At 31.7% G+C, this 11,319-nt stretch overlaps 2 protein-coding genes across 2 annotated transcripts; one reads left to right on the forward strand and one right to left on the reverse strand.

The window, feature by feature from the left end:
- Nucleotides 1–672: 672 nt before the first annotated feature.
- LOC133802108 (SAL1 phosphatase-like) lies at nucleotides 673–4,228 on the reverse strand. Its single transcript, XM_062240350.1, has 8 exons — nucleotides 3,930–4,228; nucleotides 3,219–3,294; nucleotides 3,016–3,089; nucleotides 2,706–2,914; nucleotides 1,643–1,853; nucleotides 1,409–1,507; nucleotides 1,188–1,341; nucleotides 673–1,012 (listed from the first exon to the last, which is right to left on the reverse strand). Exons 1-8 carry the CDS (start codon nucleotides 4,128–4,130, stop codon nucleotides 849–851), a joined length of 1,188 nt encoding a protein of 395 aa, XP_062096334.1. The 5' UTR covers nucleotides 4,131–4,228; the 3' UTR covers nucleotides 673–848.
- A 1,811-nt stretch (nucleotides 4,229–6,039) lies between these two features.
- LOC133802128 (uncharacterized) lies at nucleotides 6,040–10,347 on the forward strand. Its single transcript, XM_062240389.1, has 5 exons — nucleotides 6,040–6,309; nucleotides 6,969–7,826; nucleotides 7,965–8,093; nucleotides 8,232–9,496; nucleotides 9,887–10,347. Exons 2-4 carry the CDS (start codon nucleotides 7,197–7,199, stop codon nucleotides 8,538–8,540), a joined length of 1,068 nt encoding a protein of 355 aa, XP_062096373.1. The 5' UTR covers nucleotides 6,040–6,309; nucleotides 6,969–7,196; the 3' UTR covers nucleotides 8,541–9,496; nucleotides 9,887–10,347.
- The last annotated feature ends 972 nt before the right edge of the window (nucleotides 10,348–11,319 follow it).

Consider the following 11,319-nt stretch of genomic DNA (forward strand, 5'->3'; position numbering starts at 1 on the left):
TTATTATTTTTTAATATATTTTATAAATTTAGCCAAAAGTCATTTTATATATTTATTTTTTTAAATGAAGAGAAGGCAACTTTAGTGGACAACTTTAGGGCTAACTAATGTCAGTCAAGCATTCCCAAAGACCATAGGCAATGAAGATACTCTAAGAGGTGCACTGTTTCAGAACGTTAAAGTAATTTTGCTGTTTTGAAAAAAAGAGTATTTAATTGTAATAAACCAACAAGTTTGGTTAATTTAGCTGCGAATATCCTATTACATATTTTACTGTTAGAAGATCCCATATATATTATTTTTTATTCTTTTAAAACTAAATTAATTGAAATATTTTGAAATATTAATATTTAAATAATTTTATACTTTAAAAATATAATATTTATCTAATCTAAGACTATAACAAAACATAGGGAAGTAATAAATTTGTCTCAATCCAAGACAATCTAATCTTATGCAATATCCAAATGCTCCAAACGAGAGTGCTACGAAGTTTATAGCACGAGTTGATACGGTCTTGGCCAAACAGGATTTAAATTTATAGATTATACATTATTTTCTGGACTGTAGGGTTAAAAAATCTGAATTTCTATTTATTTATCACCTTATACAATTGATCTTCAACAAAATCTGGCCAAGCAATTTACATGGATAATGGGAAGAAATCACGTCTAAAGGTTTATCAGTTTCACTTTTATTGATGTTTGAAGCGTGTTCGGGTTCTGGATATCATGAGGCTTACATTGAAACAAATCCACCTATCTCATGACTTACCAAAGTCAAGGAGCACAAAATTCTGATTTTGGCAAACATTTATTTGACTTTAACAGTCAATGGTACGAAAAGAATCACAAGGAAGAAACCTTCTCTTCAATTGATGCTCTAACTGCCTTCAATAGTGATGGCATCAATTTCTTATTAGTAACTATTATCCCTGTGTCAAGATCAAGATATTTTCCTTTTGAAAAATCCAAAGGGTTCCCTGCAGCATCCGTGACCTCACCACCAGCCTCTGTAGATTTCATCAACAAACAGACATGTTAAGAAAACAGGAAAAGAAGTGAATTATTTGGTTACTATGGAAATTTGGATACAGCCCTGCACCAGTTACTTTCCGCTAGCAGGCAACTCCACCCCAAGAAATGAGAAAGAAAAATAAGATTACTTGGAAAGTGTAATATGTTTACCAGTCACAACAATACATCCTGCAGCATGATCCCAAATCTTCTCGCGGTACCCTTTATGAGGAAAACGAAGGTATATGGCTCCATCACCTCTTGATAGTGCTCCATACTTCGCTTGGCTGTCCATTCTAACCGGTGTTGCTTTGACGCCAAGTTTCTGTCATAAATAAAATGTTAAGAAAAATGACAGCTAGCTTAGAAGTTTATTGCAGAATATGCATTACCTTAGCTATGGAGCTAGACAGGTCATGCAATGAGTGTGCTGCTTCAAAAGATTCAAAAAACGATGCTTCTTCTGGATTTTCAATAGCACTAACGTGCACCTGGGGACACCAAACATGTAAAAAGTTACAGTTTCAAAACTCGAATGCCTACTTTCATGACTTGTTTGATGAGAAAATCTATCAAAATAACAAATAAATATTTAATGAAATAAGTGAATGTAAGCAGGCATTGACCTTTACTGGTGAAGAACCATCAAGTGACTGCATATATGTTCCTTCACCAACTTTGGCAAAGAAAAGACAACCAACTTTATCATGTGATGATTCTGATGACTGTTGATTAATGGATGCCAGAAGAAGATTTGGACAAGCAAGAACTCCCAGGACTACTTTTCCTTCATCTAGCAATGCTAAAGCTATGGCATATTGGTCTCCTCTGACAAATCTATGGGACAATCTCACAAGTATAAGACATCTAAACGTGATAAAATACAATACACATGAGCAAAAGGCTAGTAAGCAAAACAAGTAAAATTCATAAATTACCACTTAGGACAGATAAGCAAACTGAAGCGGCTTAAAACATCAAATATTAAAATTTATAACCTAAAGAATGATAGTAACAGAACTCTACCCAAAACTAATTGTAGCTATATTGACATCATATCCAGAATTAAGCAAAGTAAATGAGTACATATGAGTATATGTTACATTACTAACTCGCTAATTCCACCAGCAGAAGAGTGAAAAAAATTATATTAAGATGGCAGTGGGAAAACCAATCAATAGAGCGAGCGTCTGTTAAACTCCCTAATATTTTTAATGTGGGCACAAGTGACAGATTATGTTCTGAAAATAAATACGCAATTTAAAGTTTTCTACTCTAATTTAAAGAACATATCCCTGAAAAAAAAATTATCGTATGAACTTTTCCACATTCATTCTACTGTGTCTAGATGAATGCACATTAGAAATAACACCATGAGCTAACCAAGTAAAGAAAATATGGTGTTGTAAATACAAGTTTGGTAGTTTAGCTAGCTCATTAGTCTTCTAACTTCCGTCTTTTCCTCCTTGTCCTCTGGTGTAAAGTAGACTTTAAGTTGCAAAAGCTATTCCACAACAAGGTTATACTCAAGCTCGAGCATTATTCTTCAAACATAGGAAAATAAGGTAACTACACTCATTATTTATGTGGATGATACAATATTCCCTGAAGATGATGAAGATGAAGATGAAGCGGAGATGTTAAAAAAAGGCTTACAAAACGGTAAATAACTCAAGTTTTGAAGCTTACCCTTTGGTACCATCTATTGGATCTAAAACCCAGTGTCTGCCAACAGAACCACCTTCAGATTTTCCATTGTCGATGGCTCTAAGCACATCTTCTGTGCTCAATGAAGGTGTAGCAGTATACACTTCCTCATTCCCAAGAGAATCATTTACAAGTTTTGTAATGCGCTGTAGTGTATCCTGGCCACTTTCCTTGCGAAGATCTCCTGAATCCTGGGAAAGTTCATCAACTTAAAAGCAAAATTTAAAATTTAAGAGAGAAAGAAGGCAACTTCTTCACATCACTGAGACTCTTGAGAAGTCTAAATACTCACCTCCTCAGCCACTAGAGAGAATGATTCAGCAGGAAGTTCCTTCTCCAATACAAAACTAACAACCGCCTGTGAACCTGAGTTTAGTGAAAGTAATATAGGAAAGATGATAGTCATAATTAATATACCTTTTTTGTAATCAAGATGAGCATATTGAATTGTCAAATTGTTGAAAAATTAATACATAGGAATATATGAAAGCTAACCATAATCGGCCACAGTAACAGGACTTTTATCTGATTTTGAATGAACATCTGATTGCAACAGTGCCTTTTGCACTTTCTGAGAAAGAAGAAATAAACAAACTTGAAATCAATTGAATCCACATCTTTGACCAAAAACATTTTCCAACTAGTGTTCGCCAACAACAACAACAAAACTGTGGGAAGTATAATGCACGAACTGATACCTGTTAACTTTAGATTTTAATATATCTATATATATACACACACACACACACATATATACATATATATACTTTAAAAAGTCAAAGATAAGAATGCACAGCCAGACTATGAGCTGAAAGACCACCCGAATGGGCATTAGAAGGGAAACATTAACTTAAACCCCAAAACTACATAACATCCAAATAATACTATTTAGTTTTGCAACTAAGTCAAATTGATCAGTAAATCCATCTCCACGGTTTTTCGATGGGTCGATACATACAATAACAGCTAAATCCACACAAAAGAATAAACTGAATTAAAAATCCACATGGGTTTTGCTGGAGAGAATGATTTTAAATTTCTGATGTCCCATCAAATTAAATTACCAAGCTAGAAATTCATTCTTAGATCTACAATCCAGGTTCTGAGTTTTGATAAAACAGCAATTTCTCATACTGCAGAAACAGAAAAACTCATATATAAGCGCGCAACATGTATACAGATAGATAAAGAAAGAGAGAGTGATGCCTGGCAGAGTGTAGCAGCGAGAGAGGCAGCCTTCTTGGCCGCAGCGAGCTCCTTGTCGTAAGCCATTGGGGAAAATGCAGCAACTGCTACACCTAGAGAGGTTCGTCTTGAGAAGGAGAGATATGGAGGAACTGGAAGTACAGAGTTGGCTTTTGTGGGAAATGGGGATTTTGGCAGTAGTCTCCAACAACTTATAGCCATCTCTTACTCACTTTCTGAAATGGGTCTTAAAACTTCGTGCCCAAATATGAAAAAAAAAATACTATTTTACCATTATTCCAAGGCCTGTGCTGCCAAATTCTAGTTTGGACTATTTAGCAGCACCAGTTGATTTATTTATTTATTGTAGTCTTATCTGAGCCTTCAAATAAATAAATAAATTGGAGTGTAGTCTTTTTGGTTTTTAATGTTTCCCCTTCAATTTTGCAGGAGATACAAGTAGATTATGATGCCAATAAACTTTGAGCCCTTGGATTTTGATTGTAATTATTAGATTAAGCTTTAATAGAAACCAAATCAATCTCTAACTGATTAGCTTCATCTATTTACTTTCCTTCTCTCCTATTAATAGTTGTGTTGGTATGAGTATAGAATTGGGTAGAAATGAAAATGAACATCGTGAAAGACTACTTTGTTACAATATTTTTGCTTTTTTGCGACTTTTGTATTGCAGAATATATGTAGTTACAGTATAAAAGCTCGAATTAAGAATTTTCTGTCAAAGATTGTCTGTCTTGACGAATAATATTTAGACAAGTCATTTAAAATCATAAATTAGAGTGTGAGTTAATACTTATAAATCATAAGGTAATAATAAGCTATCTAGACGTTATAAGTAAAACCCTGACAAAAAAAGACACAAGTAAAACACATTTCGTTTTGTCAAAAAAAAAAAATCCACATTTCGTACTCTTTCCAAATGCAAAAAGGCTCAAAATTTGATTCAGTGAAACTTATCCAATTTCTTAACTTTCTTAAAATTAAATTAAGAGGAATTTACATGAAATATGGGAAAATTCACTAAAATTTGATATATATGGCTTTTTATTTTGTGTGCATTTTTTATGATTTTTTTTGTTGTTTCCTTTTTTATGGGTTTTGTTTTCCCATATTTATTAAAATATTGCTTTTATATCCCATATTTTTTTGTATACGTTTTTTTTTTCTATAGGGGTATTTTTATGAGTAAATTTTTGTCTTTTTATTTTTATTATTTTGGTAAACATTTTTGTAAGAAAATTTTAATTCAGTAGTGGTTTATTATGCATTTATGTGTATTTTTGTGAGGGCTTTTTAGTCATTTTATGTGTTTTTTTTATTATTTTATTTTATTTTTTTTTTGAATTTTTTTTTGTAAGGAAATCAATTCCCAGTATGCATGCAGGTACTTGAGTACCCAGCCTCTTTCACGTTTTTATCTTCTTCACGTTTTCTGAATTTTATTAGTATATTTTATTAAGTATCACGTTTTCTTCAGTGGTGATTTGTGTTCTTAGTTTTCGTTCTTGTGTTAGGGTTTATTTGAGTTCTTTGTTGTCGATTTTCTGCCCTCTGTGCGTGTGTTTCGTTTCGGTGAGTACCTGGTTTCAGGTATGTCTTTTTCCGTTTGCTTCAGTATCACGTTTTTTATATATCGTTTGGTTCAAATTTTTTCTTTCTTTCAGCATTTGGTTTTTTGTGTTGATTTCTTCTTTTTTTTCTTTTTCTTAGGATTTTTATAAGTTTCTCGTTGTGGATTTGTGCCTCTTTGTGGTGTTTTCGTATCGGTGAGTACCCGGTTTCAGGGTTTATTTTTTTTTATTTTTTTTTAATGTAAATTGATTGTTAATTTTGCTTTGTATTATATATTTTTCTGTCGTGGGTGGTTGTTTTTTAATCTGTGTTAATGACGGTTTTTATATTTGGTGCACGATTTTATCGTTAGTTTTTTAGTGGGGTTTTTGTCAGTTTTTGATCAGTTTATTTTTTGGGAAGTTTATGGGTAGTTATTTGTAATTTGTGCTCTATATATGTGTATATCTGTTTTTCTTTTTTCATTTGTGTTGTTTGTTTTTTTTTATGCAGTGCATTGATATTTCTCTTGCTCGAATTTGTGTGATGGATCACTGTGGTGAATGCGGTGGTGTTTCTGGTTCGGAGAAAAATTTCTGGTATAGTAGAGGATGAATCGAAGAATGTAGGGGATGATATTTGCGAGATTCTTCCTCGAAGGAGTAACATTACACATTTGAAGTCTGTTGCAAGGAAGAAGAGTAAATCCCCTTCCTCTGTTGCAAGGAAGACAAGTAAATCGCCTTCCACTGTTAAACAGGCGAAGGATTCGTGTGCATCTGGTAGTAAGGATGCTGGAGATGATTCTCATGAGACTAAACATGTTGTGGTATGTGTTTATTTTTTTTAATTATTATAATATAAAATTGTTCATCTGTTTATGTTTCTATTGTTGTGTTTCACATTGGGTGGATTCTGTTTGTTTTATTTTTTTATGGTTGTGTATTTGGTTTCTTGTAGTTTTGTAGTTAATTTGTATAATGTTCAATTCTGTTTTGTGTTTGTTTTATAGTTATTGTTGTGTTTTCTTTTGTTGTTAAACTGTTTTTTTTTTGTTCTTGGTTACATGTGTTCCTGGTTACATGTGGATTCTATTTTTTTAATTTTTTTTATGGTTGTGTATCTGGGTTCTTGTAGATTTGTAGTTAATTTGCATAATCTTAAATTCTGTTTTGTGTTTGTTTTATTGTTATTGCTGTGTTTTTTTTTGTTGTTAAGCTGTTTTATTATTTTTTGGTACCTGGTTTCATGTGTACCTGGTTACATATGTACCTGGTTACTTTACAGATAACAGTGAACGATGTTGCTTAATGAGTTTTGAACTTGTTTACCTTAGTGAATGAATTGTTTTTTTTTTATATGTATATTTAAACCATACAAAGTTAAATACATATAAGTCGTTTTATAAATGTAAAGTACTTATAAATTTTTCATGTTTATATTTTTTGAAACTGGTTGCATGTTTAATTGTTTTGTTTTTTTCTGCAGGCTCATTTAAAAATATACCCCTCCAAGAGGTTTGGTAGTAAGGTTCAACATTTTAATGACAAGAGTGTCATTACTGACTTGAAATCTAAGTTGACTAAAAGTCAGAAATCATTGTTTAAGAAGACCCCATTTGGGCACTTTTTAGAAGTATGTGATATTCATTTTCAAACTCAACTTGCCCAGCTTGTGTTATTGAGAGAGGTATCTCATGAGAGGGAGGAAGAGGAAATGTGGTTTAAGCTTGGTCGTAGAGTGTGTAGGTTTTCTATTGAAGAGTTTGCTCTAGTTACGGGTCTTAGATGTGATGGTGATTTTGATTTAAGTCGTTTTCTAAAAAAGAAGGTTTTGTTTAAGAAAAAAATATTTGGCCGTTTTGTTGGTAAGGTGTCGAAGTCTGAATTACGCAATGCTTTTATTAGTAAGGATCTAGTTGATGATGAGGATGTTGTCAAATTGGGTATAGTTCATATCCTAGTTAACTATTTGTACGGCTATACTAGTGATAAGTTGGTTGATGATTTCTTTTTTGAGATGGTTGATCGAGATTTTTCTGAATTAGCAAATATTAGTTTTGGCAAGTTTGTATGGGATAGGAGTTTTCAATATTTGAAAACTGCTTTGAAGGGTGGGAATAAAATATTTGATGGACTGTTCGTTGATGGGAAGGTTGGCCTTCACCCTTACAAACTTCTTGGGTTTCCCATTGCTTTTCTTGTATGGATTTATGAAAGTATAGCTGAGTTGAGTCCTGAGTTTTGTCAACGGGTTGGGAAAAAATTTCCCCGTTTGTTGAATTGGAAGAGTACAGATAATGCGTTCTATGCAAACTTGGTGGGAAATGTTTTCAACAATCAGAAGGTATAATCTTTTTGTTTTGTAACTGGTTTCTTGCTAAATTTGTTTGATTCATTTTTGCATTTTTGTTTGTGTACCTGGTTTCAGTTGATGGTAACCAGTTTTCTTGATTTTGTATATATATATTTTTAATTTATTCAGTTGACTATCCTGAATGTCTATCCGTCTTCTGAGGAGAGAAAGAAACTGGCAGTAAAGAAGTTTAAGTTTGAGCCTCTATACTTGCCGAAGGTGTGTGCTGAAGATGGAGACAGTAGTCCGGGTACCCAGGTACTGGTTAGTTTTGTTGTTTGTTTTAGTTAAAAAAAATATATTATTTTGTTTTGAAATTTATAGGTTTCTTTTTAGGTTTTTTTGTCTTTTTTTTTTTTTTTGCTGTTTTGTAAAGTATTTTATTTTGTTTTGTAGGTTGATAGTGAAAAGTTGAGATTGATTTGTGAATCAATCTCATCAATAAAAGCATGCCAAGAAACTATTATTAGTGACATTGCAGTTATGAGATCTGAGTTCATGGGGAAACTCAGTGATTTATCTGCAATGATTGCAAAATTTGTTGCAAAAAATTCTGAAAAAGTTGCAAATTCAAGTGATGAAAGTGCTGGTTTTAATGAAGGGGAAAAGCCAGATGATTTTGATAATGTTTCCAGTCCTATTTCTGATGATTCTAAGGTAACTTGTTTGTTTTTATGCTTTATTGTTTTTTTTAACCATTTTTAGTTGTAACCAGTTTTTTTTTTTTTTTTTGGCTAGGATTGTGGAAATGATTCAGCTGAAGAGTTTGATGGTAGTAAGGTAACTAGTTTATTTTTCTTAATAGTATGTTTTCTTTCTGTAGTTGTTTAGTGTAACCAGTTACTGTTGTAACCAGTTTCATTATTTCTTTTAGGGTGTTGAGAAGGATTTAAATGAAAATTTTGATGCTGTTTATTCTGGGTTGGAGTTGTCAAATGTTGTGGGTGGAGATAAGGTTTTGTAATTTATTTTTGTTTTGTTTCTTGTATTATTTTATTTAAAATTGAATTTGTTGTAATTGATTTTATTTTTATTCATTATAGGATTTTACAAACAAGCCTGAGTTCAGTTCAGTTGGTTTAAGTTTTGAAGAAGTATATGTTGATCCAGAGATTTTGAGTGTTATTGATAGAACTGTTCAGTATGCAGAAGGAGAAAAGAAATTTACCGGGAGTAAGGATGATTGGAAGGTTGTGATGGTTGGTGATGATGATGAGGTTCCTGTTGCTATTGAAAAGAGGGAGCCTAAACCTAGTACTCATGTCAAGTCTCCTTTTGTTACTGAGTTTGGTTCTTCTGATGTTAAAGAAACTGTGAAGAGGAAGGGAGTGGAAGTGGTGATTGTTAGAGGATTGGTTCCATTTGAAAATGAAATAGGGCAGAATGTTTCAAAGAATAATTGCCTGGATTATATTTCTTGGATTGAGGATAAAATGAATTTTAAGAATAAGTATGTTTTTTTATATTTTCTTTAATATTATTATTCTTGATATTTAATTGTTTGTTAATATATATATATATATTTTTTGTTTTGAAGGAAGAAGAAATTTTCTGATGTCAATAACATTATCAATCCCCCAATGGATTATTCATTTGTTAAAATTTCTGAGAAAATGTGGTTTTACAAGCTTCAAACTTGTGGGGAGGAGCTTATGGACACTGTAAGTAACCAGATTCTTGTTATAATGTTTATTTAGTAGTATTTGTTTGTTTAGATGTTTTTTTTTTTTTTTTTTTTGATCATGTTTAAGTCAAGTAACCAGGTTCCTATTAATAAGTGTGTAAAATATTTTTAAATTTTGGGTAGTAACCAGGTTCTTTGAAGCATTGTGTGTAACTTGTTTTTTTTTTATTATATATTGGCTAGTAACCAGGTTCTTGGTATAATAATTCTTAATTAGTCTTTGTTTTGTTTAGATGTTTTGTTTTTGTTGTTGATCATGGTTAAGACAAGTAACCAGGTTCCTTTTAGTACTGTCTGTAAATTGTTTTTTTTATTTATGGGTAGTAACCAGGTTCCTAACTTTTGTATGTTTATTTATTTTTTGTAGCATATAAATGTATGTTTTTATTACCTGAGGAAGAAGATTAAGCTGGTTGATGGTTTGAACAAGAGGGTTACAACTACAGACTCTTGGTTTGATGCAACTATCAAGGGTTTGTATGATAACTTTGTGGCAGCCAAATGTGATTCAAGCATCATTCGTTTTGATAATCTAATTTCAGATTACATTATTGGTGAATATTTGTTTTGTAACACTCCTTGGGTGGATGTGGATCATGTTCTTTTTCCTGTGCATGTGAAGGTTCAGTTGCATTGGGTTTTTATTCACTTTTCCATTAAGAGTAGGATGTTAACTGTCTACAATTCTTTGACGGGGAAGAAGAATGAGAGTATTGCTTTGCCATATGTGAAGGCTTACTCTGTTGTTTTACCATATTTTCTAGATTTTCTTGATTTTTATTGTTCTAGGAAAGATTTGGACTTGAATGTTGGTCCATATTCTGTTGGGAAGAAGGATCCAATTGATTTTAACTTTGCCAAAGACTTGCCATTTCAAGAGGATAAGTAAGTAACTGGTTTTTTGTATATTGTTGTTTATTTTTCTATTTTGTTTGTTTTTAAGTAATTTCATATTCTGTTTTTTGTGTTTTTTGTGTTTTTTTTTTTTTTTTTGCAGTGATTGTGGAGTATTTGTTATCAAGTATGCTGATTTGTTTATTCATGGGAAGATTGATGACATCCCGAAGAACATGGCTGCCAAAATTGCTACCTATCGTGATTATCTTGCCATTAACTTGTATAGTCATGCAAAAAAGAAGCAGATTGGTGGGTACAAGACAGAAGATGATGCTCCATCAAAGAAATCAAAGAGGAGGAGGAATTATAAGTAGAGATGTTGGAGTTTTTTTTTTTTTAGCTGTATTAACGACCATGTCTTTTTTTTCTTTCGTTGTTTAATAGTGAAGTTGTGGTTTGTAACTGGGTACTGTTTTAGTACTGGACTTATGTATGGTTTTTTTTTTTTTTTTTTGGTCAATGTAAAGAATTGGTTTCAACTTTTGGCTTAATATAAAGTTTTTTTTAATGTATATTATTTTAATGTGTATGTTTTTTTATTCAATAGTGTTGGAGTTTTTTTTTTTTTTAAAGTGTGAAGATATTGTGATGTACATGTTTTTTTTTTCATATAGGTTTCAATTATTATTGTATGAAGATGGTGTAACCGGTTACTTCTGTGTTAGATTGTAAAAGCTATATGTTTCAGGTAACTGGTTACTGTTTCTTTAGTTTTTATTTCTATTTTTTAAATTATTTTTTATTTTTTTATGTTTGTTTTTTTTTTTTTGTGTGTGAACGATTTCTGATTATATAACTAGGTTTTTAAAGTAGTTGGTTTTATTAATATATAGTTGTTTGTTAAAATTTCTTATAGTGATTGCTTTTTGTTTTTTATATTTTTATGTGTTGTAACCAGGTACT

Source organism: Humulus lupulus, chromosome 1 (assembly GCF_963169125.1).
Source record: "Humulus lupulus chromosome 1, drHumLupu1.1, whole genome shotgun sequence".
NCBI classification, from domain to species: Eukaryota; Viridiplantae; Streptophyta; class Magnoliopsida; order Rosales; family Cannabaceae; genus Humulus; species Humulus lupulus.

What these genes read in the sequence shown, in the direction of transcription:
- LOC133802108 (XM_062240350.1), bottom strand. Translation starts at nt 4,130, where the DNA reads ATGGCTATAAGTTGTTGGAGACTACTGCCAAAATCCCCATTTCCCACA. An exon ending in TCGCTGCTACACTCTGCCAG is followed by an intron (nt 3,295 to 3,929) that starts GCATCACTCTCT and finishes CTTCTTTCTCAG; the next exon opens with AAAGTGCAAAAGGCACTGTT. An exon ending in AGGATGTATTGTTGTGACTG is followed by an intron (nt 1,013 to 1,187) that starts GTAAACATATTA and finishes TGAAATCTACAG; the next exon opens with AGGCTGGTGGTGAGGTCACG.
- LOC133802128 (XM_062240389.1), top strand. Translation starts at nt 7,197, where the DNA reads ATGTGGTTTAAGCTTGGTCGTAGAGTGTGTAGGTTTTCTATTGAAGAG. An exon ending in ATGTTTTCAACAATCAGAAG is followed by an intron (nt 7,827 to 7,964) that starts GTATAATCTTTT and finishes TAATTTATTCAG; the next exon opens with TTGACTATCCTGAATGTCTA. An exon ending in ACAGTAGTCCGGGTACCCAG is followed by an intron (nt 8,094 to 8,231) that starts GTACTGGTTAGT and finishes TTTGTTTTGTAG; the next exon opens with GTTGATAGTGAAAAGTTGAG.